General features: G+C 34.7%; 1 protein-coding gene across 1 annotated transcript in view; it reads right to left on the reverse strand.

The window, feature by feature from the left end:
• The window catches only part of CHD1 (chromodomain helicase DNA binding protein 1), an 81,947-nt gene that overhangs the window by 16,797 nt on the left and 37,262 nt on the right, over positions 1 to 27,888 (reverse strand). Inside the window, 21 exon segments of the mRNA XM_017890732.1 lie at positions 377 to 434; positions 436 to 641; positions 1,137 to 1,265; positions 2,063 to 2,179; positions 3,403 to 3,553; positions 3,768 to 3,906; positions 4,980 to 5,110; positions 6,452 to 6,493; positions 7,771 to 7,931; positions 10,889 to 11,065; positions 12,436 to 12,531; positions 12,651 to 12,747; positions 13,336 to 13,484; positions 14,421 to 14,570; positions 16,933 to 17,004; positions 19,436 to 19,588; positions 20,421 to 20,583; positions 23,845 to 24,033; positions 24,734 to 24,924; positions 25,907 to 25,996; positions 27,561 to 27,777. Of these exon segments, the coding sequence (XP_017746221.1) occupies positions 377 to 434; positions 436 to 641; positions 1,137 to 1,265; positions 2,063 to 2,179; positions 3,403 to 3,553; positions 3,768 to 3,906; positions 4,980 to 5,110; positions 6,452 to 6,493; positions 7,771 to 7,931; positions 10,889 to 11,065; positions 12,436 to 12,531; positions 12,651 to 12,747; positions 13,336 to 13,484; positions 14,421 to 14,570; positions 16,933 to 17,004; positions 19,436 to 19,588; positions 20,421 to 20,583; positions 23,845 to 24,033; positions 24,734 to 24,924; positions 25,907 to 25,996; positions 27,561 to 27,777 (2,878 nt within the window).

Here is a 27,888-nt window from a genome sequence, read left to right on the forward strand (position 1 = left end):
GGAGTCTCGCTCTGTCGCCCAGGCTGGAGTGCAGTGGCCGGATCTCAGCTCACTGCAAGCTCCGCCTCCCAGGTTTACGCCATTCTCCTGCCTCAGCCTCCCAAGTGGCTGGGACTACAGGCGCCCGCCACCTCGCCCGGCTAGCTTTTTTTGTAATTTTTAGTAGAGACAGGGTTTCACCGTGTTAGCTAGGATGGTCTCGAACTCCTGACCTCGTGATCCGCCCGTCTCGGCCTCCCAAAGTGCTGGGATTACAGGCTTGAGCCACCACGCCCGGCCAGAACTCAGTTATTGACACTAGTATCGGCTGATATGCAATTTAGTCTCCTAAAATGTAAATATGCTGATTGTTTTTACTTTCTATTTTTTATGATTTGCATACCTTTTCTTCCTTTATGTCTTTTTCTTTCTGTATAGCTTCTTTTACTTTTCTCTTTTCTCTTTAAAATCTTTTCCTTTATATCTTTCTTATCCTCTTTTTCTTTTATCTCCCTTTTAAGTTCTTTTTTATTCTCCTTTTCTTTTGCTTCCCTCTTTTCTTCTGGTTCCTTCTTTATATAAACATCTGGCTCAGGTTTTTCTTCACTGTCTCTTTCTGTTTTAATTTTTTTATTTGGATGTTTCACAGAACTGATCTCATCCTGGAAAGTGCAAGTATGGCCAATGTATTACTAACCAAATTTTAACAATGACTAATTTTTTTTTCACATGACTACAGATTGCATGTATGTGGATTCTGAAAGACAGCCCAGAATCCCCCTAATAATTATACATGCAATGTTCACCTTCCTATAAAGCCAGTCCCGTTCAAGTTCCTAATACAATTAAAGGAGACAGAAGCTCATCGAACTGGCAAATGTTTGAAAAGGAAGGACCTTTGCTCTATGCCTCTAGTGCTATATAATAACTACTGGATAGTTAGAATTCTGTTCTATAAATGAGACTATGTCATGAACCATAAACGCGAGCGCGCGCGCGCGCACACACACACACACACACACACACACACACACAGACTTCAGTACCTAAAACACAAATTTTAAGGGACTAGTTCAAATTTTAAATGTAAAGTACACAAAAACATGCCATAATTCCCTTTCCATAGAAAAGGCTGTTGTTCTAAAACACATTCTTACTTTATCATCATCTTCATCAGACTTCTCTGAAGGCAAAGGAGAAGAATCACTCTTTATTTCCTCTTTCACTTTTATAGACTTCATTGCTTTATTCTTCTTAGCTCTTGCTTTTCTCCTCTTTGAACTTCCCTAAAATCATTATTTTAATTTTAACCAATTCTACAGATTTCATTTTTTAAAACTTCATAAACATTAAATCCAATGGCTAGAATACATATACCTACCTGATCCTTAGTCTATCGGTAATAAGCTGTACCAACATTAGAAACTCAAAAAAGGTGCTACAACTTAATGAGTCAAATATAATATTAATGCAAATAAAAAATACTAGCCAATTATTATTCCTTTAAAAAAAGAATCAGAGAGAAGTAGAAACAATTTTTTGTCCTCTGAGATTATTATCACCTTCAGCTTAATTCAATAGCACAAGAGACAGCATTAGGAATGATTTTTAATGCTACAGGTAGTTACTGACATTATGGTCATAGGTAAACTTCTAACTGTTGCTCTAAGTTTCCAATCATCTCCTTTTGGTGTCTGTTCCCTTCTTTTCAGTAAGCTCGGCAAGCTATGATGCTGTCCCTTAAGCATTCTAATGACTCCAAGTAAAACAGTCATGTAGGCTATGTAGGCTTGACTTCTCAAAAAGTACTCCATACTCTAAACGAGTTTTCTCTATCCCTCTCCAAAACTAGAAAAAAAAATAGAATCTTACTTCTAAAAGCTATGATTCACCAGTTTTAACATGTATGCCAAGATAATTTAAGGTAAAATTTGAATAAGGCAACATCAAATAAAACGACTTAATTACAGAAAAATCTATTTATATAAGCTCATATTGACTTCAGATGTTTAGCATGGTCAAGTAAACGCAATTTATCTTACTAAAAAGTAAACTGGTCTTAGGCATGTGGGCTTTAACTTACCGCACCAGAAAGAGCTTCTTTTTTTGCAAGATCTCTACTAAGTAATTTGATGAGGTAGTCTGCACGGGTCTGCAACTGTTTTGCTTGCGGTTTTTTATCAGGATCATCTGGAAGAATCTGAAAAAGCAATTCACGTTTTCAGATTGTCTTAATAAATAACATGAGAAATTTATTGGGTAAAACATGCTTAACCATTTAAATATATATATATAGAGTTCACCAACAAGTTTCAATTATTAGTATTTGTAGGAATAAACTCAATGCAAAATACATTTTTTATACCTATGCCAGAGCCAAAGATTTAATTTTTCTGAGAATGAATTCTAAATATACTTTAAATACCCTCATATTATCTTTCAAAATGAAAACAGAAAGTATGAGGTTGTAAATTTCCTTCAAATATACAAAAGTGTACTTAACATTTACTGTTATTCAATGTTATATAATCCTTAAACGCCTTCCCTTCTCAGTAAAAGTGTATTTATATATAATGTACACAAAAATTCCTAGAATACAAGATGTCATCTTTCTAGAAGACCTAAAGTATACACTGGGAGGAAAGTTTTATAGGGGAATCTAGACTACTTGATTTTTTCTTCACAGTAACAAAGTACCAATATCTAAAGGTTCCCAACACATAAGTATAAACAATAAGGAAGTTCTCCCAGTGTTTCCCATTTTAGGCAAAAAAAAAAAAAAAAGATTTCGGCTAGCACAGTGCAACCAAATGACCAAAAATACTAAAATACCGATGTTTTTAAAAATATATATAAAGGTTTTAATGATTTTGTCTTACTGGAATAATAAAATTAATGATGAATAGGTAGAAACATATAGTTAGATGGAAGAAATAAGACCTAGTGTTTGATAGATGAGTAGAGTGACTATAGTTAGCAATAATCTATACATTATAAAATAGCTAGAAAAGAATCATTTGAATGTTCCTAGTGTAAAGATAAATATTTAAGGTGATAATGTCCCAGTTACCCTGATTTCATCTCTACATATTATGATTGTATCAAATTATCACATGCCTCCAAAAATAAGTATATCTACTATGCACCACAAAATTTTTGATAGAATAAAACTTTTAACCTAATAATCTGAAAAATAATACACCTAATGCCTTAATAACATATAATTTCACAGTAACGCAAAATCTCAGAAATAATTTAAATTTGATCCTTTCATGCAAAGCATCTTCTAAATACACCAAGGTCACACAACTAGCTAGAGCCTTGGTTTACAGATTTCCATTATTTCCAACATAATTTAAAAGAAAGAATTAGAATAAATTAAATTCAACATGAATGGTCAACAGAATCAAGAAATAGAAGTACCTTGTGTGTTAGACTGAGGTCAGGATCCATTTTAATCATTTCCCAGCTTCCATATCCATATTCATAGATGCCAATTAACAAATTGGAATCATCTTCTTTGCCCCAGTCTATATCAAAATGAGCTGCCTTTGTGTGGCATGGGATAGTATACCTGGCATTAAAGTTAACAACTAATGGTGAGTTTGTAATTGCCTTACTGAAAATTAATTTTGAAAACGTGAGTCATTAGAACTTTAAAATACTACGCTTTATTTCTTCGATTTTTTTTTTTCAAAACTAGCCAATAACACCATAAAAATTCAGCACATTCATTTTGTAATTATTGAATAAGAAAAATCTTACAATGGAGAAAATAAGTAACTCACTGCTTTCTTTCTTCTGGATCAGAAGGAATGGATTTGTGCAAAGGTATTAATTCTTCTTCATGGGAGATGACTAGCTTGGCATTCACCTGTACTCCTGATATTCGGAATGTTGGACCCTTCACTTTTCCGAGTCTACCACCTTGATTTTTTTTTTAAAAAAGAGTATTTTTAAAAGTATAAAACATAATTCTATAAAACACCAAGCAACTGATGCTATTACTTATGTTATTTAACAATAAGTATTCTTTATTTATATTAAGAGATTACTGGAAAACCTTAAATTTCATTACATATGAACTAGTGATTATAATCTAACAGATGTAGATTCACGAAAAGTATTTAAGTGTTTTACCAATTACATAAGATGGATCAATCTATTAATACCACCAACCTCTAAACAAAGAATTATAGGATGATGACTCAGGGTCTCGCTCTGTCACCCAGGCTGGAAGTGCAGTGGTGCAATCATTGCTCACTGCAGCCTCGACCTCCTGGGCTCAAGCAACCCTCCCACCTCAATTCACAAGTAACTGAGAATACAAGCATGCACAATCACACCCCGCTAATTTTTATTTTTTCATTTTTCTTAGACATGGGGTCTCAGTATGTTGCCCAGGCTGGTCTCAAAGTCCTAGGTTCAAGCTAAACCCCCATCTCAGCCTCCCCAAGTGCTGGGATTACAGGTGTGAGCCACTATGACTGGCCTAATTATTAAATCTTATCTAAATATTTTTATTCAGGTAAATGAACTGCAAAATAAGCATAATAATAAAATAATTATGTACCAAACCAATATCATATATGTATATTTGCATTATATTTTCCCAGTCATCTATACTAAAAAACCTATAGATACTATATTGTATTGTGTGTATATACACATATAGCTATGAATGTATATGTGTATATATATGTGTATATATACGTATATGTATACATACACACACACACACATATAACTGATACAAAAGAGTAATTTCTGACCTTACCTCCCAGACAGAAAATGTTAGTGGAATTAAAAACAGATTCTACTGCCTTCAAATTGCACTTCTGTTCTCCATTTCCTATTACCCAGAATGGCTTTACTTTGTTTCATAAATAATCTTTTGAGACTGATGAATAGATAATTTAAGATACAATATCTAGCTCAACAAAGCATATTTTGAAACTTTCATTTACTTCTCTTTTAAATCACTCTCATTTTAATGTTACCTGTTCGTTCTGTTCCTGAAGAACTATCCTTTAAAGCTTTAATGCAACCATTATGTACCAATTCTCCCAGTCGTCTAAGGTCTGTTTCCGACTTATCAACTAATTCAGCATCTCGAGCAATTGCATCTAATCTGTAACAAAATAATCCAATTTTCAGGTAAATATGTTAAATGAAGTGGTGCCATTTAAGATGAACTAAGTTTCACTCTATTTCAAGATCTAAATGCTACTCTACCACATGCTCTATATATTCTCGTTCATATAAATGGCAGGAAGCACATAAAAACCAGGACAATGTGGCAGAGAAACAATTCATTTATATATTCGATAATAAGTTTACTTAATTATAGAGCAAATGGAAGATTACATAACAATTCTGTAAAAGCTTTTAATAAATGATCAAATTTTAAGATGTTCAAAATGAAGTGATAAAGTTTTATAATTGTAAACAAAAAAGCTGAGTAAAGTTCTGTAACTTTTTATTACTCTGTACCAAATACTATGAATGATTAATATTCAAGACTTTTGTTTATCTAAAATAATTATGCAAGTATTTCGTTATATTTTAAGTATGCTATCTCAAAATGAAACAGAAAATATGTCTATTTTTGAAGGGATTTTTTTAGATAAAAAAATAAACTAATTTGAGTCTTTGCTGGTCTATATTAAGACGGTGGGTTGGCCACAACAAAGGGCAAAGAATATCCAAATCACAATACTTATTGAGATTATTTGGTAACTTCAAAAACTGTCTTAATTTGAATTTTAATACAGTTTGTATAATAAGAGAATGAGTTCGAGAAAATTAAGAAAATATCTCTAGTTAGGGAAAGCAGAGCTGGTTAAAAGGCTGTGTGTTAGCCTTTGGGAGGCTGAGGCGGGCGGATCACCTGAGGTCAGGAGTTCTAGACCAACCTGGACCACATGATGAAACACTGTCTCTACTTAAAAAAAAAAAAATTAGCTGTATGTGGTAGCACACGCCTGTAGTCCCACTGCTTGACAGGCTGAAGTAGGAGAATCACATAAACCCAGGAGGCGGAGGTTGCAGTGAGCCGAGATCGCGCCACTGCACTCCAGCCTGGCAAATAGAGTGAGACTCCATTCAAAAAAAAAAAAAAAAAAAAAAGACTGGGTTAGCAACTCAGCCCTTCTATGGATAAATCTGCTTACGCTACTTTTAAGTTATTGAAAATGAGATAAAGACTGTAAAAGTGCCTTACAGTCATAAAAGTGCAATTTAAACATATATTAATAAATAACTTCATTTATAGGAAAGAAATTTGAGACTAGAAATTAAAGACAGTATAAAACATTTTAAAAAATCAATCTGAAATTTGTCTTGTACATTAATTTTGTAAATGCCGATTAAAAGCAAATTTAACAAAGTAGCTAAACTGAATGTTAACACAAACAAAGCTGACAGCATGTAACACATTCCATTATTCTATGAGAATAATAAATGTATCTACCTTTCCAGAGGACCACCAAATTTCTTATAGCTCTTGATAAACCTAAGAGAAAATAATTGTTTGGTAAATGTGAGCTTCAGTATTCACGAAAAATATATGTATTTCTAATATTTACAGATATAAGAAAATACTTATTAGTATAAAAATTAATTCAAGGCACTGTTATCTAAGAAGAATGAATCAACTATGCTAAAACAAAATGTTAAAACATTAAGATACACCAGGTAAGACAAGGTATATTTTAACAGCCATGATGATGTTTAGAGATACCAGTATAAATGAAACAATAGAAGCTAAATTTTGTTTTAAAAATTACTTTATTATTTTCATAAGACCAAAAAAGGTCTGAAGCTACCATAGGAAGTGTCTCCACAATAATTATTAATTATATTACACTTCCTCACATTCCAAGTGCTGATAAAAATTTATTGAATGGCTTTAATTCAGATGTGTGGTATTACAACAACAAAAAATTAAAATTTTACTTAAGAAAGCTACATAAATGGTTAACAAATGAGGAAAAATATCCAGGTAAAGTAGAAGTCGAAATCCTTCCTCAACTAAAGACGAAAAGTCCAGCAATTCAGGTGGTCATGAAAGTACCTTTAAAAAAGGCTAACAATGTATTAAGTTTTCTGGTAGAAAGAATGAGGAAGAATTTTGTCAGGTCTAAGATTTAAAAGGAAAAAGTTACAATGGCTTGCAAGAAACAAACTTTCAAAATACAAAACTGAACAAGATTTTAATAAATTTCATATCCAAAACTATTACACAAACAAAAGTAAGCCGTTATCCCATTCTCCTTAAATAAATATGTATATATAAACATTCTGAATGGACATTACAATTTATCCTGCATGGCCAATCTTACCTCACCTCAATTCCTACTTCAACATTATCAGAAAAGGTTTTATAACAAGGTTATTTTCAAAAAGGAAATTACCTTGGTGTTCTAGAAAAATACAGAACTTCTACAAAATATTAGTAACTTTGGGAGTTCTAAACGTAGTGAGAATTTTTAATAAAAAATCAAATGTATCATAAATACTTTTATTATTCAAAAGGATCACTATTGAGTCAAATTAATAAAAAAATTTTTGTAGCCTAAGTAGTTTAGCAATAAATAAATAACATGCAAAGGTAAGACACCAAACTTGTTCAGTTATAATACCCAAAAGCAGAACCACCCAATTCCTACTCAAATAACATACATTTGCCTCTTCTAAAACTTCATCACAATTTTAAAATTATTAAATTTTGTATTTTAGTTTAACACTCTACTAAAACCAAGTTGAAGCGATTGTCTTATATCATCTTACCGCCTAATTTCCGCATCACTAAATCCTTTAATATTCTCGCGAGGAATAGTCCGTGGTCTTCCCCGTTTCTTTGGCCTTTTCCCTTCTGAGATGGAATCACTATCAGATCCAGAGTATCTCCTACTTCTACTGCGCCTCCCTTCACTTCCATTGAAACTAATCTGGAATTGGAAAATAAATATTTACCCAACCTTAGTGTAAAACAGCTTTTATCTTAGGAGCAAAAGCCATTATAGAAGATGGTGAGAATCTTAAAATGTTACTCAAAATATCAAAACATTCCATAAACAAAATTAAAAGCAAACAGAAAATATATACATCTGGTGGGTATTTTGACTTAAAGGGTAATGAGACAATGTTACATCAAAAGCCTCAAAAGTTATTCTACTGACCCAGCAACATAACTTCTAGGCACTTTTCCTGAGGAGATCAGAACTGTGAAGAAACAATGATCAATAAAGTTATTTACATTATTAAAAAAAAACGTGGCTGAGAGCAGCAGCTCATGCCTGTAATCCCAGCATGACTGGGAGGCCAAGGCCGGAAGGTAACTTGAGCCCAGGAGTTCAAGACCAGCTTAGGCAACCTAGTGACACCTTGTCTCTACCAAACATTTAAAATATTAGCGAGGCATTTTTGGAGCATGCACCTGTAATTCCAGTTACTTGACAGGCTGAGGTGGGAGATCACTTGACCCCAGGAAGTTGAGGCTGCAGTGAGCCATGATTGTACCACTGCATTTCAGCCTGAGCAACACAGTGAGATCCCGCCTCAAAAACAAAAAGCAAATAATCTAAATACTCATTAAAGAGAGACCAGACAAATCTATATGATAGAATGCTAAGAGACCCTTAAAAATGGGGTTGTAGAATGATTAACATTCATGACATACTATCAAAAAGAAGAAAAAGTTCCAAATTAATAGGATTCCACAATTTAATTTAGCAAATGATAATGAATTTTTAAAAACTGGAATGATGTACACTGTGATAATGTTATTAGTCGTCATCTCTGGGGGAATGGATTAACTGTCCCTTTTTTTCCGTTCTGCTTAATATCCACATATTGCTATTCTAACTAGACAAATCAGATATTTGAAAGAAAAAAATGCCAGTTGAACCCACATAAAAGACTATTTGTAATATCTATTAATTTTAATGGGATACATCAAAACATACATTCTTTAAGTCTTGGGAGTTTTTCCAAAGCTTTGGCACATATGCTGAACCTCTAATATGCTGAAAGTTAAATGAAGTAAAAAACGGTATTTAGATCTTATTTTTTCTAACCTCCCTTGATCCTTTCACAAGATCTAATGTAATGCTGCATTCTCACACACTCTAAAACAAAGCTACTTAGGGGTTTGAAGAAATAAACAGAAACAAGAAATAACATACATGGTTACTTTTAGGCCAAAAACATTATTTTTGGCTCCACTTCTGGCTGTTATGTAGAAACTTGGTAGGGGCACTGCTCCTACTCTAACAACAAATCTGATCTACGAGATCCTAATTCTTCTGTTTAACATCAGAGAGATTAAATTTCAGGGCAACCTACACATTTAAATGTAAGGAAATACAGGAGATTACAAAAAGAGAAAAAGATACAGGACTTGAACAGTGGCTCATTTGTGGACAGCACAGGTGACAGAAATCAAATACCATACAAGACAATATCAGCTAAAATCTGCTAATGGCTGAGTGTAGGCTATTGTGAGATCATAGGACCTAAGAGCCAAAACTTGGAGGACCTGCACCCATTCTCAGGCACTCTGCCACAAACTTCCACTAGGTGCTCACGACAAAGCAGCATGGTAGAAGACTGGACAAAACTTTTCTCCATGGTACAGCCTTAGAGAAAGTGAGCAGTCACCTTTGTGGAAATAGGAAGGAAGCCTTGCCAGACCCTTCTCATCTGCTCAACTGAGGGCACAGAATAAGATCTAATACGGTTGCATGAAAATAAAAAACAAAAAACTCTACCCCTGGGGGAATGGTAGCAGGGCAGGGACTAGAGTGGGGCAAGCCCCTCATTTGCCCCAAGCTTAAAATTTAAGGAAACACCAAAAAACTCAGTAATCAAGATAAATAATTTTATAATATCCTAAAAACCAAAGGATAATAGAAAAGAAATTAGTCTTAGAATTTTTTCCTTTTGGCAATATAGCTTGGCATGGCACTATTACAGTTATTTAAAAATCTGGTATTTGTTTACTTAGGCCACTGAATAAATACCAAACGTTTAAAAACTAAAATTACATAAAGTATGCTTTCTGAACATGACAGAATTAAATTACCAATAATTAACAAAGATAGTTGAAAAATCTCCTAAATACCTGAACATTTTAAAACATACTTCTAAAAAAATATGGGTCAAAGAGAAGTCACATGGGAAATTTTAAATATTTTAAATTAAGGAAAATATAAAATAGATTTGGAAGATTCAGAAAAAGCAATGCTTAAAGGAAAATTTGTAGCATTAAATGCCGATATTAGAAAAGAGAGATAACATTTCTATATCTAAGCTTGCACCTTAAGAAACTGAATAAAAGAGGCCAGGTGCAGTGGCTCACGCCTATAGTCCCAACATTTCGGTAGGCCAAGGCAGATGGATCACTGAAACCCAGAAATTCCAGACTAGCCTGGACAACATGGCAAAACCCCATCTCTAGAGAAAGCATACAAAAATTAGATGGGTGTAGTGGGGCACACCTGTGGGAGGATCATCTAAGGCCATGAGGTTAAGGTTGCAGTGAGCCAGAATTGTGCCACTGCACTCCAGCCTTGGCAACAGAGCAAGATGCTGTCCCAAAGAAAAAAAAAAAGAAAGAAAGAAAAGAGCAAATTAAATCAAAAGCAGAAAGGAAGAAATAATAAATTGCAGAAACTCATGAAATTAAAAACACACAAAAAAATCAATGAAACCAGGAGCTGGTTCTTTGAAAAGATGAATAAAACACAAGAGGAATAAACACTTTTCATTTCATGGGCAAACATTATCAAATCAAGGACATTACAAGAAAAGAAAACTATGGACTGATACCTCATAGAAACAAACAAAATCGGCCCATGTTGAATACTCTTACTTTATAGAAATATCTTTAAAATTGCAAAATCACCTGTTTTGCACAATTTCTCATTCTTGGGAGCATATAAATTTCTTCAAGTTCCTTTTGTCTTTCTTCTTCTTCTAATCGTCTTCTCTGATCTTCTGGAATAATTTCCTCCCAATTCTTTGAATTTCTTTCAGGTTCCAACTCAATGTCATCCTCATCCATATTTGAGAAGTTGGCAACCTGATAAATATCAGAATTTTACGAGTAAACTGTTATAGAAAAATTGATCTCTAATTTTTTTTTTTTAAAGGGAAGAAACTGACATGCCTAAATATCCTTAGGATAATGAATATGACTGTGGACTAAACCAAAAATAACTTCAAAACAACATAGATTCATTACTTCACTAGGGCAAAGCAGATCAAACAAATGACATCTAATAATCCTCTAGGAAAGATTTTCTTTTGCCCTACTGCTCAACAAAATTAGTAGCATCTCAGAACTAAAAGCAGTTAACAGAACAATAAAAAAAGTAATTTATACTATTAACATGCTAAATAATCTGCAGAAATTCTCAGACCAGTCCATGTATCAAGTATTGTAGAACAATCTAATACCATTTTTATGATCACAAAAACACAATCTAAAGAGCTACTGGCAGCAAAGAGCTATTGGCAGAGACATAGAGCTCTCTGAGAGCACACTACCTTCTGGGAGGATTATATAAGATAGCACATTTAAGGTACTATGCAAGGTCTGGTATACAGAAAGCACCCATTAAGGCTAACTATCACAGCCGGGCGAAGTGGCTCACGCCTGTAATCCCAGAAACCACCTCTTAACCAGGATTACTCAACAGTCTTCTATCTTATCTCCCTGCTATAGCTCTTGTCTCACTACAGTCCATCATCCACATAGTAGCCACAGTGATATTAAAATTACAAAAGTTTTTTATTCACTGTGTGGGGTACACTGCAGATGTTCTATAAATACTTGTCAAATGAACACATGAAATGAATTGACCCTTAAAAACTGCAGTTCATAGAAAATAGCTAAGATGTAGAGAAACTTGTTTCTTTAAACAAATGGCACTTAACTTACTCCATGAGGTCAGCTGACTTATGTTGTTTTAGGACTCCTTTCAACTCATTGGCCCTCAAAAAACCAGGGATATTAAGTATCAATATATAGTAGCTTATTGCTTACTTTGACTGATTTACTTGAGTTTTCTTATTTGTGATAAGTTAATATCAGAAACTGCTTTAAAAAAAATCAGCCGAAAGCTTTCAGTCATGGAAATCCAAGTAAGAGATCACACTGATTCATTTATTTACTCAAGTATTTAAGAACATGCTATCTGCCAAGCACTATTCTAGTTGCTAATTAGCAAACAACAGCTCTTTCCACCCAACAACATGTAACTTCATAAATGGATCTGGTCTCTTTCAAATCAGTTTGCTACTGGTTTGTCTGAACAAGGGAGAGTAGTTTTTATACAACACAGCAATCTTCCTGATTATGCTTAAAGAAAGATTAACAAACCACTAAATGACAATAACTCAATTCCTCTCAATTTATGTAATTATAAGGAAAATTTTGTTTAAATCTACCTTGAACTGGGAAAGCAACTCATCTCCTACAGTTAAAGGACCTGGTTCATTTTCATGAGTTTCTGCTCTCTTCAAGATTTCATCTATATCCATTTCCTATAATTAGAAAAACAATATTTAAATATACTTGAAGAATCCTTTCATCCTACCGAACAGATGACACATATTGTGAAGCGGGTTTGTTGTTTTGTTTTTTTGTTTGTTTATTTTTTTACCTGGGGCTCTTGTTCTTCTCCTTCAGGTTCCTTAAAAAGTTCCTCAGCACCAAACTTTAAAATGGCTGATAACTCTTCTTTATTGAAAGGAGTAGAACTAAAAGAGGAAAACAAAATGCTTAACATTAACAGTTAAAAATATAACATTTACACAGCACTTTTATTAATTACTGACATTTTCACCTTTACAAAAGTTACATGAGGAAGTTAGATGAATCAAGTATTAGTATCCTTTTTTTTGAGACAGTGTCTCACTCTATCACCCAGGCTGAAGTACACTGGCACAATCTTAGCTCATTGCAACCTCCGCCTACCAGGCTCAACTGATCCTTCTGCCTCAGCCTCCTGAGTAGCTGGGACTACAGTCATGTGTCACCATGCCCAGCTAAGTTTTTTATTTTTTGTAGAGGTGGGGTTTCACCATGTTGTCTAGGGCAGTATATTTACTTTAAAATAAGGAACTTGAAGCGCAGAAGTTAAAGAGATTACCCCTAAAATTACAAATCTATAGTGATGAAACCAGGTATTGAAGTATGTCTTCTGACTAGAAATTAGTCAAAAGTCTTCCAAAATATAAAAAATACAACACTGAATACATTTCCTCAATGATCTATAGTGATGTAACATATAAAAAAATGAGTTTCCTGACTCTAAAATGACATTTTTTAAATAATAAAGTAACCACCTTGATGGGGCAGAACCTGTATGTAGTACTGTCTTCCCAGTTGTGTCCATTCTTTGAATTACAAGATGATCTAAAACCATCTTCTTTTTGGCCCTTTCAAGAATATCTTCTTCAACTGATCCCTTTGTAACTAGACGATAAATATTCACCTGTAAAAACACACACGAGGAAACAAATTGCAGCATAAAAGATTTGTTTTGCTAACTTCAAGTGCCTAAACATTGGCACACAAATTGAAGCTCATTCTACACTACATGAAGTTTTCACTGGTTAAAAGCAAAACGAAAATTCAAAAAACATGTTTAAAGCTAGAGTTCCTCAACTTAAGAAACTATTTTGAAATATATCCTTCCTTCCTTCTTAACATTTTGGCAAGGAGATTGCATTTGCTTTTTTTTTTTTTTCTTTAAGGAAAGACAGTAATTTTTAAGTTATGATTTAGCTGGGGAAAATGGGGGGGAAGCACATAAACTTCTGACAGCCTTATTATACTCGTTGCCTTGATTCTAATGTTTCATCACTCTATGTAATGCAAAATTCTATGAACCACTCCCCAAGTTAATTAATAAGAAGCCCACCATAAAACAAACTCTCCAAAATTGAAAAAAATTGGTGTAGTAAATTTTCCCTATTTCTCTAGGTAAAGTTCAGTAAAGGTTCAGTACCACCATTTAAGGGTATTTTGTTACAATTATAAAAATGGGGTCACATATTATATGTGGAGAATCTTGGAAGCACACGGACAAAATATACACTAACAGAAAGGCAGCATATGCTACTCAAACTCTTTCAAGTTAAAATAAGCAAGTAAACTTTTTTTATTATAAAATGAAAAACAATGCATTTTATAGTTATGACTAGAATACAGGATAAAAACAGCATACATGATCCTATTTATGCATAGTTATCTCAATTTTGTCATATTCTCCAGGTGATTTTGGTAAACCAAGTTCCTCAGCATCCTGTTAAATAGTAGTATATGATTGTTGCAGTGATCTTACCCTCTAGAAGATACACTGAAACCATTCCCCCCCCAAAAAAGAATTCTAAAACAGCAACATAATACAAATTAAAATTAAAAATACCTGTTTCTTTTGCCCAATTCGATGGGCTCTAGCCTGTGCCTGAAGATCATTCTGTGGATTCCAATCAGAATCAAATATAACAACAGTGTCGGCAGAGGCTAAATTAATCCCTAGACCTCCAGCTCTTGTAGACAGCAAAAAGCAAAAATCCTATAAGAAATTGAATAATTAAAATGAAAATTTTTCAATTAATTTTCTGAACTTAAACATCATGTTACTAATTAAACAAAAGGCAGTTTTAAAACTAATACATAAACATCTAGCAAGACCAACCAACAAAAAGACTCCAAAATCAAGTATACATGTTAGTAATACCAAATTCAATAAAGTATTTACTTCTGTTGGAAAAAAAAAAAGAAAATGAAATAGGAAAGGAATGATGTTTTCTTTTTTTTTTTTTGAGGCGGGAAGTCTCGCTCCGTCGCGCCGGGGCTGAGTGCAGTGGCCGGATTCTCAGGCTCACTGCAAGCTCCCGCCTCCCGATTTACGCTTCTCCTGCTTCAGCCTCCCGAGTAGCTGGGGACTACAGGCGCCCGCCACCTCGCCTGGCTAGTTTCTTATTTTTTAGTAGAGACGAGTTTCACCGTGTTCAGCCAGGATGGTCTCGATCTCCTGACTCGTGATCCGCCGTCTCGGCCCTTCCAAATGCTGGACAGGCTTGAGCCACCGCGCCTGGCCAGGAATGATATTTCAACTCAAACTGTAAATTTTATTTCCTTAAAAAATAAAAGGCACATACCAAAAAAAAGAACTCTATGGAAAATAGTGTGGAAATTCCTTCAAGGAACTAAAAGTAGAACTACCATTTGATCCAGTAATCCCACTACTGAGTATCTGCCCAGAAGAAAAAAGTCATTACATGAAAAAGATACTTGTATATACATGATTATAGCAGCACAATTTGCAATTGCAACAATGTGGAACCAGCCCAAATGCCCATCAATCAACAAGAAGATAAACTGTGGTATACATATACAATGGAATACTACTCAGACATAAAGAGGAATAAAACAATGGCATTCGCAGCAACCTGGATGGGATTGGAGACTATATTCGTTATTTTTTTTTCTGAGATGGAGTCTCACTCTTTTTATTTTGGCTCACTGTAACCTCCGCCTCCCAGGTTCAAGCAATTCTCCCGCCTCAGCCTCCCAAGTAGCTGGGATTACAGGCATGCACTATCACACCCAGCTAATTTTTGTATTTTTAGTAGAGATGGGTTTCACCATATGGGCCAGGCTGGTCTCGAACTCCTGACCGCAAGTGATCGACCTGCTTCAGCCTCCCAAAGTGCTGGGATTACAAGTGTAACCCACCATGCCCAGCCTGGAGACTACTACTCTGAGTGAAGTAACTCAGGAATGGAAAACAAAACATTGTATGTTCTCACTCATAAGAGGGAACTAAGCTATGAGGATGCAAAGTAATAAGAATGATACAAAGGACTTTGGGGACTCAGAGGGAAAGGGTAGGAGGGGGTGAGCGATAAAAGACTATAAATTTGGTTCAGTGTATACTGGTGAAGGGTGCACCAAAATCTCACAAACCACCACTACAGAACTTACTCATTTAACCAAATATCATGTTTCCCAAAAATCTATGGAAAACAAAAAAAATTTTAAAAGCAAAGTGGGATAATTTGCTGTTTTGGGGTCTTGTCTTTATTTTTTTTGAGACAGAGTCTCACCTCTATTGCCTGAGCTAGAGTCTAGTGGCATGATCATAGCTCACCGCAGCTTCAAACTCCTGAGCTAAGTGATCCACTCAACTCAGCCTCCCAAGTAACTGGGACTATATAAGGGAGTGCCACCATGCCCAGTTTATTTTTTTACCTTTTTTTTTTTTTTTTTGGTACAGACAGCAGTCTCACTGTTTCCCAGGGTGGTCTCAAACTCCTGGCCTGAAGTGATTCTCTTGCATTGGCCTCCCAAAGTGCTGGGATTACAGGTGTGAGCTACCGTGCCCAATCTGGCTAATTTATTTTGAAGCAAATTAAAGTAGCTGTTCCATGTTGAAACAGTATTGATAATAAAGGGTAAAATTCTTGGCTGGGCACAGTGGCTCACACCTGCAATCCTAGCGCTTTGGGAGGCCAAGGCAGGTGAATCACCTGAGGCCAGGAGTTCAAGACCAGCCTAGCCAACATGGTGAAGCCCCATCTCTAGTAAAACTACAAAAACTAGCCAGGCACGGTGGCATGCGCCTGTAATCTCAGCAACTTGTGAGGCTGAAGCAGGAGAATAGCTTGAACCCAAGAGGCAGAGGTTGCAGTGAGCTGAGATCTTGCCACTGCACTCTAGCCTGAGCAACAGAGCTAGACTCTGTCTCAAAGAGTGCAATTCTTAGGTTTAAACTAGAATAGTGACTTTAAAACTTCGTTTGCTGATCAAAGGTGGATAACACTACTCCTTTATCAAACTAGATATGAAGATTAAAGATGTCTGAATATAATATTGTAATATACTGATACTAAATCAAAATTATTTATAATTTAAAAAGCATTAATACATACCTCTGATCCCTCAGCATTAAAATGATCCAGAGCTTGTTTCCTCAGTTCTCCTTTTATTGATCCATCTAATCTCTAGAATAAAACACATTAAAATACTGCATATAACAGAATCGAAATGTTACAAAGCAATTAAAATCAATTATAAAATTAAGTAGAAATGTGAAGCATGTCTTGCTAAAACGATAATAGAAGGTACCTACTAGATGGTAAAATAATGCTCAGGCATTCCATCTCTGGCCTGTGCTCCAAATCACTAAGACTGCACCCTCAAGAGTAAATACAGCATAGGCTGTCATACTATTCTGCCTCAGTCCCATTCTAAAGGTATGTGATTGAGTACACAGCTGTTTACAAACACCTGAAACAAGTTTCATATCATGATATGACATACTGTGTTACATCATGTTTTATCATTTTACTTTCAAAATGTTGGTGAAACCCATTAAACTGATTCACAGATCCATTAACAGGTTACAATTCGTTTTAAAAACACTGATTAAGTACAGTGTGGTTACTAGAACAGCATTAGTGTCATCTGAGAACATAGATAGGCAAATTATTGAGCCCTAACCCCGACCTACTGAAGGGGTTTAGCAAAGGCCATCCAATTAATTCTGATGCACACTAAAATTCGAAAATTATTGATGTGAAGCATCATGGGCTCTAGTCAACATCCTGCAAATGAGTATTTTATTCACTGGGTATCTTGAGCAAGTTATTTGACTTTTCTCCACAAACTTTTTCTCCATGTCAGTTCTGTTTTAAGTAAAACAGACATAATAGTAGTCCCTCCTTCATAAACTATAGAGAACTCAGTGAGAGAACATAGGAAAACACGTAGCACAGTGCCTACACATACTGAATGCTTATTAAACATTAGCTACTATTTCACTTTATAAACGGCAATGATTTTGTAATTATTAACTGGTTATAGACTAGAAATAACTTGTCTACTATGATCCATGCATTTAACCGATGTATTAAACTAGTATTTTGGGAAGCCATATGCCTACCTTTGCTTTGTTACTGTATGAATTTTAACTCTGAGAAGAAAAATATATACATTTTAAATGATGTATTCTAAGTGGTTTAAGTGAAATGCTCTTAATTATCACCTACACAAAGTAAGAAAACAGATGTCTATTAAAGTTTTAAAAAGTTAAAATAATGTTTCTTTTCCACTAAAATACAAATTAGTACAAATTCTAAGAATAGTGGCATCTCATTACTGTGGCATGACCTAAACCAAATAAAATTAAAAATGATTCTCTCCAGGAAGTGACCTAGGAACGAGAAGGTATTAGCGGCAAAGAAGTAGTGCTTATAAACACTCAAAATTAGTCAAACTAATTTTTTGTTTGACCAGGTACACAATAATTTGTTTAAAAACAAATCAACACAGGGCAGGAGAAGAACGCAAATGGAAGGACAGGAGGAATAGCGAAAGGGTACAGGCTGCTTTCTGATGAAAATGTTCTAAAACCACCTGTCTGACAATTACACATACCTGTGAACATAGTAAAAACCACTGAATTGTATACTTTAAATGAGTAAATTGTATGATATGGGAATTACATATCAGTAAAAGTGTTTTCAAAACCCTCAACTAATGGTACTCTTCTACGTTTTCCCCTAAATGATTGTAATTATTTCTCAATGATATTCATATCACCAAATACCTGTCCTTCTTCACAACACTTACCAGAATTGTAATGTTAAATTTATTTGCAATCACCTGCTTGATGTCTGTCTCCTGTAAAAGATTATAAGCTCTGACAAAGCAGGGATTGTGTGTTGAGTCCCATTATTATAATTTCACTGCTATTTTACTATCTGCACTAAATATAAACCATTTGCTAGCTGTATCTATGTAATGTCTGCTATGTTCCTAGCACTGTTCATAAAATTGCTTCAAGAATTAAAAAATTAGATGTAAAGTACTGAAAATAGCACCTGACTTTAAACACTCATCAATAATATTAGCTTTAGTTATACTGAATGAACTTCAACATAAATTTTGAATAGATGGAAGGGAATTTTGGTCTTTAGTTTCTTCTCTAAAGTTGTCTAGTTTTACTCAGCAAACACTGTGTCAGATAACTGTGAGCACACCAATCATAAGAATCTTGGCAGCATTCACATTCAGAGGCTGCTGGCTGTTTTCCTCATTCAGATGAAAGACTAAAGGCTCCCCTGCTTTTAGATCTATCCAATCAAGAAAACTCTTAGTTCAGTTTTAAAATCTAAAGCAAGCACAGAAGAAAAGGCAGAATTAAAAGAAAATAAAATTAGAGGAAAGGAAGAAAATTGTTTTGTTGCAATACGTCAAGTCAAGAAGAAAAAACGGAATGACAATCGTTTTTTAAAGCAGATATATCTTTTAAAGAAAGAGTGCAGTTTATATAAAACCTAAACACTTACAAAATAATTTCAAAGGAAATACTGTAAAATATGCACAGGAATTAGATAAAATTTAAAACAACAAATACAATTAAATGCTTACTTGAAAGGGGAATTGACGATATTTCAAATATTCTGCAAGTATATCTAACATCCGCACCATTTGCGAAAAAATAAGAACTCGATTGCCTCGTTCTCTTAGGCGAATTAATAGCTTGTCAAGAAGAATCAATTTTCCGCTACTACGAATTAAGTGCTACAGAAACAATAAATTCAAGTCGTTATATGTTAAAAGATGTAAATAAGTTGTCTACATAACACTTCAATTGCTTGGATTCTTTTAAATTGAGATTTTTAATTTTCATGTTAGAAAACAACTTGTTTCACTTTTCAAACTTTTCTAAGACCTTTACCATTTCACTATGACTTAAGCTAAAATATTCCTTGCCATATCACACCTAGGTTTTTGTTGTACTGTCAGGGAGGAAAAAAGTACTGTTCACTCTGTTTGCTAGTTACTACACCACAGTGTTTCTCCAAAAATCTTAGCTGAAGAACAATTACACTGGAAGCAGCAGTAACTAAGCAACCAAAGGTTTAAAAGGAGTAAGCTAATGCATTCTAATGTATTAATTCTAGATGCTGATCCTAGCCCTTCAAGGCACTACAGTGGCTGGACTGCAGTTGTGCCTTCACACTTCTAACTTATCTTCCAGAAGTAACAAGAAGGGTTAAGATGTGAGGTCAAGATGTCCTTTAGACTACCATCTACCAAATCACTAATGCAGCACAATTACTATTAATGATTTTTTTCATAATTATGAACATAACTGTGGGATTTTTTTGCTGGATAAGTCATTATAGTCCATGGTTTGAGAGACATATTTTTAGAAAATTCATCAAAATAATTAGATAAATTAGAATTTTAACATATTTTCTACAAAGATTAATAACAGACCATTATATAAAGGCACCATTAACTGAAAAATTTTAACCAATATATTAAAGCACTGAGCTATTTTCAACTGTAAGTGAAATCAACATTTCTAGAACTTTATCATAAAGTAACAACATTTAAAAATTCTTACTTGTAAGGCCTCCTGTTTATTATAGAATTCATTATTATCTGGTGGTTTAATGAGGTAGCAATGGTTACAACATTTCTTTAGTTCCATCATAATGTTCAAAAAGCCTGAGGTACTGCCCTTGGAACCTTTGCTGAGGGCTTTGTAATTCCTAGTTAAAATCCATCTTTAAAAAAAAAAATTATGAAAATGACATTTAGCAGAACAACTACCAGGATAAATTCTAAAAGCATTAAAAAAAAAAAAAAAAAAAAAGGCAAAATGTAGTACCAAAGTAAAACTGTACCATTATGAAATTCACAACTGGATATACAATGGACCAAACCTCTTTCATAATACTCATGAGAACACAACATGTTTTCCGAACCATTAGCTACACACAGAACAGGCTAATGTAACATAATTATTACAGTATATTAATCCTTTTCCCCTCAAATTTGCTAAAAAGATGGTCGCCTGCCTTACTTATCTTAATCTTCTGACAACTTTCACTGCATTAGACATCAATGAAATTGAATCTTCTGCATGGACCTAAAAGAAACCTGAGGACACCTGGTTGTAGCCACAACTGCCTTCTCTAGATTGCAATTACACAACACATATGCAACTTACAGAAAACACCTTGGTGCTATTTTACTGCTCCTAACTATATGTAACAATTCCTGTGCTCACTTCGGCAGCACTTATACTAAAACTGGACCGATACAGAGATTAGCATGGTCCCTGTACAAGGATGACACGCTAATCCACGAATGCTCCATATTTTTTGTATATATACACCATGAATACTACACGGCCACAGGAAAAAAAGGATGAAATGATGTCCTTCAAATAAAATAATGTCCATGGATATAGTTGTAGACCATAATTCTAAGTGAATTAACACAGAAACAGAAAACCAAACATTGCATGTTCTCACTTATAAGTGCAAGTTACACACTGCGCACACACGGACATAAATATGTAACACTGTGGACTACTAGAGGGGGGAAGGAGGGGAAGATAGGTTGAAAACTACCTACTGCATACCATGCTCACTACCTGGATGCAATATTACCCATGTAACAAACCTGCACATATACCTCCAGCATCTAAAATAAAAGCTGAATTTAAAAAAGAAAAGAAAAATTTCCTCTCACCACGACCTTTTCCACCTTTTATTTTCTTCCAACAAGGTCAGTTTTTGAAGGGACTTGAAAGTCTCAAATATCTAGTGTACATACTCTTTTATTACCATTCTTTACCACTAGTTATACAGGCAGTTCCCCAAAACTGGAATGAAAAGCAAAACAAAACCCATGGACAATGCTCAATGCCGTAAGAGGTAATCAAGAATAAAGAATTATTTTTTCTTATCCAGAAAAGTTTATTATTAATTTCTCTAGAGGTAATAATTCTAAGAATTTTCCAGAAATTTATGGCAGTATCTTATTACCTTAGTTGCCAAAAAGTACCTTGAAGAGTTTAAGTTCAACATCCATGATATATGACTAGTACTTAGAGAATTACAGGTGAATGTATCTTCTTCCTACTTTGACTTTTCTTCCCAGATATTCTACAAAATGCATTACGTTTTTTAAAAGAACCCCATAACAAAATCAGATAATCGCCATTGCGTACTACAAAATATACTCTTATTATAATTATTAATTTGAATATTATTAAGCACCTAAATCTAACTACCGATCTATAGGGAATACAGGGGATACTGTTAAACTATTTTAGAGGCAAGTACTATGCAAAATCTAGGTTGTAGAAAAATTCTACAGAACAACTGTTTTCCTCATCATATACATTTTAACAAAAAAGAAGTACCTATAGATAAACTCAGAGACAAATCAATTGCCATATATGAACCTATCTCAATCCTGATTTGAGTAAACGTAAAAAAATTTTTTGAGAAAACAGAGAAAATCTGAACAGATACTGAATATTGGCATCAAGAAATTACTTGATTCTGTTGAGAGAGCAATAATTTCCTAAATCGTGAAAATTTTAAAGTGGGTTATTTATGATGGGGTCTCACTGTCACCCAGGCTGGAGTGCAGTGGCATGACCTCGGTTCACTGCAACCTCTGCCTCATGGGCTCAAGCGATCCTCCCACCTCAGCCTCCCAAGTAGCTAGGACCACATGCATCCACCACCACTCCTGGCTGTTTTTGTATCCTGGGTAGAGACAAGGTTTTGCCATGTTGCCCTGGCTGGTCTCAAACTCTTGAGGCTCAAGTGATCTGTCCCCCTCAGCCTCCCCAAAGTGCTGGGATTACAGGCATGAGCCACCGTGCCCAGGTGATAATAGTATTTTTAAAAATCAATTATTAGAAATACATAGAAAATATTTATGGAAAATGTATGATCTGCTTCAAAAGGATAGTCACTGAGGGAAATGGGGATGACCAGAGATACATAAAAAGACTGGCTTGAGAGGAAAGTGAAGCTGGGACTGGGCACAGAGGCTCACACCTGTAATCCCAGTACTTTGGAAGGCTGAGGCAGGTGGATCGCTTGAAGCTAGGAGTTCAAGACCAGCCTGGCCAACATGACAAAATCCTGTCTCTACTAAAAATAAAAAAATTAGCACGGCATTGTGGGGCACACCTGTAAACCCAGCCGCTCGGGAGGCTGAGGCACCAGAATCATTTGAAACCAGAAGGCGGAGGTTGCAGTGAGCCAAGATCGTGCCACTGTACTCCAGCCTGGAGTACAGAGGGAGACTCCATCTCAAAAAAACAAACAAACAAAAAAAGTAAAGCTGAGTCATGGGTATAAGAGTTCATTAAATTAACCTATTTTTGTACATATCTGAAATTTTCCATAACAAAAATAATTACGCAATAAGTATATTCTTTTAAATGTGTGGCACCTATAGATTTACCATAAAATATGAATGTTTCTGAAACTCCAAATGCATGTAGCAATGTATTTCCTTTTATGCAATTAAATGTTTAAATAGATATTAGAACAGATTTTCCTTTCTGACTCTTTGAGAAGTCCTACTGTATAGATCTTGACATACAAAATTTATACCAGCTATGATCTGTTAATACTCTTCAAAAAGCAGCAGGGCCTAAAATTTTGTTCTAAGTTTCTATTTTTGGCCTCTATCTGTTAACTGTCATAATCAAATAATACCTTCATATCGTGGAAATCCTAACACTTAAACTTTTTATAATGTAACAGTATGATATACAGGAAAGCAATTAATTATGTGTTAGAAGATGAATTAGCCTTGTTACTCATCATTTTGGACATGTCATTAAATCTCCTTTTGCCTCCTAACGACACAGAATAAACTTACTCTAAAACTCAAGAATTGCAACTGCTCTGACACTATTGTAGAGAAGGTGGGGGCACCGAGAGCAGGACACACACATGGAAGGTATTCAGAATTAAAAGTTCAGAACATATGCTCTGTGTACAGCTTACTTGTAATATTGTTTCTGTAAAGCACTCATTTCCATTCTTAAAATCTGCTCAACCTTGGCAGGAAGAGATTTTTCCACATCTTTCTTAACTCGGCGTAACAGAAATGGCTCAAGCTCCTTGTGAAGGCTTGCATAACCATATTCTCTCCCTTTGCCATGTTCTTCTTCAAAATCTTCCCAGGAAGAAAACCTTTAAAATTTAAGAAATTGGAACAATCACTAGAAAAGTCAAATTGCATATGAGTTGTTTTTTTTTTTTTTCAGGGGAGTCATTTATAAACAAAACACGACAGATTTTTAGAACAAAAAATTAGCTAAAAACTTATTTACTTCTAAAAATCTCTCTCCCAAGAAGATGCATGATGAAATATAATTAGTTGTTTTATAAGTTATGATTCTTGAACCAAGTGAATATGAAGTATTTTGAGGTATCGGAGTAATTATCACTAAAATATTTCTCAAAAAATATACTTTTAAAGTTCTGGACCTACTGAAAGAGAACAAGTAGTGACCTTAGGGAACTTATTTAGCCTTGTCTAGTCTAGTTTTCCTCATTTAGAAAAAAGGATTGCCAGCACCTCATTGTTGTTACTCCTACTATTAAATACAAAGAATGTTACTGTGTTAGTTTTTCAAGCAAGGTATATTTTGAACATGTGCAAAATCAACTGTTGTGATTTATAACACATGGCTTAAGTTTACTAACAAAATTGAAAAATTGAAATAGTATTACAAACTACCTGACCTCATTTTCCTTTTTTAAAAATTCTTAGTTATCTGTGATCTAATCTTTTAGGGCAATAAAAACTCTTACTGACCTTATTACCTGGGTTTCTTCCCACTAAACATAACCACACAAAACTATGACTAAAATTGTAAATTTGTCTTACTTTTCTGGCATAATGAAATGTAGCAAAGACCAGAGCTCTTTGAGGGAATTCTGTAGAGGAGTTCCAGTGATAAGGAGACGATGATTGGATTTAAAATCTATTAAAGTTTTATACAGAAGGGAGTCATCATTCTTTAATCGGTGTGCTTCATCAACACCTATAAATGCCCAATTTAGACCTCCAAGGAATGCCTTAAAATAGAAAAACAATATTTTGAGAGAAAAATGGAATTCAGATTTAGCCTTACCATTAAATCTGAACTCAATTATTAAAACGAAACAAAAATTAAAAACACGCTTTGTCTAATTTTCAAATAAGAAATTGCAGTTTCAAGATTACAATACACAAGTAACTCAGCACATATTCCTTCTATGACAAATTTAACCACTAGAATGTAATATCAAGCTAAAGTTTTATTAGCTTATAAACTGATAATTAACAGAGAAAATTAGCAGTGTCATTGAAAATTTTACAAAAGATTTTAGCCTAAGCCCAATAGAAGCCTCTATTAACGTCAATATGAAGAAAAACTAAGACACAAATTCAGAACAGTGCCTTACTCCAAATGTAGGTACAATTCTTTGTACAACTTTTACGAACTGTAGAACTCTCTTAAACTTAGGTCTCCGAGTTACAGCAAGCCTGATTCCACTACTTAAGAGCTGTGTTACCATAGGCAAGTTCATTAAATTCTTTGAGACATTCTTGAATCCTGTTTTCTTTTCCATAAAGTAGAGAAAGCGAATATAAAGTAGATGGAGGAATTAAATAAGGCAGTATCCATAAAGCCTTCATTGCTTCACACAGCGGTAGCTTAATCCTATTAGTTATCTTCCTCTTCTTTAAAGAGCTTACAAATCAATACACACTATAACAAACTAGTTTCATTAGATTGAGTTGGTAAGTTTTTTCTAAAAAGAGCCAGATAGTAAATATTTCAGACTTTGCAGATAAATATATGGTCTCTGTTACATATTCTTTCTACGACCCTTTAAATGTAACCTTTCAAAAAGGTAAAAACCACTCTTAGTTCAAGTACCATTAAAAAAATAAGACCACAGGCTACAGTTCGCTGACTCACGATTTAGGCTATTCTCTCATCTTGGCCACAGCATATGATAAAGAAAAAACTGATATACAAGAGACAAAAACACGTGAGAAATAAATACCTACCTTATCCTTTAATAAAATTTCATAAGTTGTTAACAGTATATTAAATTTTAACCGTTTGGTCTGATGATGTGTCCATTCATGAGTTCTTATCTATCAAGAAATTTGAAGGACAATTTTAAGACAAACATCAAGCAAATTATACTTTTACTTACATATCTAAAAATTAAAATCCATTCAAATATGTAAATGACTATTAATATATGTTTATGTAATAAAAGAGTTTTTGTGGTTTTTTTGAGACAGAGTTTTGCTCTTGTTGCCCAGGCTGGAGTGTAATGGCATGATCTTGGCTCACCACAATCTCTGCCTCCCGGGTTCAAGCGATTCTACTGCCTCAGCCTTCCGAGTAGCTAGGATTACAGGAATGCACCACCACACCCAGCTAATTTTGTATTTTTAGTAGAGACGGGGTTTCTCCATGTTGGTCAGGCTGGTCTCGAATTCCCGACCTCAGATGATCCACCCACCTTGGCCTCCCAAAGTGCCGGGATTATAGGCATGAGCCAGCGCGCCCGGCCAGAGTTATTCTTTATATAGTCCAAAATGCTACGTAAATCTCATAAATAAAGCATAAATACCACAGCATTTGTAAAAAATGAAGTAAACACAATTTTAAAGTAAACACATCTTTCACAAAAGAAAAGGTCTTATTTAAGAAAACATTAGTGATTAATTCATTTAATAATGTAATGTTTATGGATGAAATATGATGTCTGGGGTTTGCTTCACAGTAACTAGGAAAGTAGTATAGATAAAACAAAACTATCAGTAAATTTGTGAAACTGAAGATGAGAACATGAGGGTTTATTACATTCTTCTGTCTGTTCCCATGTATATTTGAAATTTTCCATTAAAAATGTAAAATAGGGGGGCATGGTGGCTCACGCCTGTAAATCCCAGCACTTTGGGAGGCCAAGGTGGGTGGATCACTTGAGGTCAGCACTCTGAGATCAGCCTGCGCAACGTAGTGAAACCCCATCTCTACTAAAAATACAAAAATTAGCCGGGTGTGGTGGCAGGCACTTGTAATGCCAGCTACTTGGAAGGCTGAGGCAGGAGTATCACTTGAACCTGGGAGGCAGAGGTTGCAATGAGCCGAGATCGCACCACTGTACTGCAGCCTGGATGACAGAGTGAAAAGAAAAAAAAAAGAAAAAAAAAAACACACACACACACACAAAAATCAGTCAAATATATATATGAAGTAACACTAAACCAAAATTGGCTTTGTTATAGTCAATTAAACATGTACGGAGAACTTATTTGTGGCAAGTTCTATGCCAGAAACAAAGATTTTTATAAAGACCAAAACAAAACAAAACGCTTCATCCTTGTTAGGCCAAGAATGGTGGCTCATGCCTGTAATCCCAGCACTTGGGGAGGCCAAGGGAGGCAGATCACTTGAGCTCAGGAGTTCAAGACCAGACTGCGCAACACAGCAAAACCCTGTCTCCACTAAAAAATATACAAAATTAGCTGAGTGTGGTCGTGTGCTCCTGTGGTCCCAGTTGCAATGAGCCAAGATCATACCACTGCACTCCAGCCTGGGAGACAGAGTGAAACCCCATCTCAAAACAACAACAACAACAACAAAAATGCTCGATCCCAAAGACAAGTACATTTTGATTTCTACATTTACAGGTCAACAACTTACCATGTTTCTGCTGTTAATGTCACCTAAATAAACCACAGCATTCATTTGAGAAGCCCATGTCTGAATTTCCCTTTGCCAGGAAGTAAGAGTGGAGAGCGGTACTACCAATAGAAAAGGTCCATATAATTGATGTTCATGGAACAAATAATTCAGAAATGAGATCGTCTGTATTGTTTTTCCAAGGCCCATTTCATCAGCGAGTATGCAACTATTTCCTCTACAAAGTTAAAAAAAAATTAGCATGAAAGAAAATATTCAAATATACAAAGAAACCTTTTTACATCATGTGTATATGTTTATATGAAGTTAAATAAAATTAATCTGATAG

The sequence above is a fragment of the Rhinopithecus bieti genome, unplaced genomic scaffold (assembly GCF_001698545.2).
Source record: "Rhinopithecus bieti isolate Rb0 unplaced genomic scaffold, ASM169854v2 scaffold_1527, whole genome shotgun sequence".
Taxonomy (NCBI): Eukaryota; Metazoa; Chordata; class Mammalia; order Primates; family Cercopithecidae; genus Rhinopithecus; species Rhinopithecus bieti.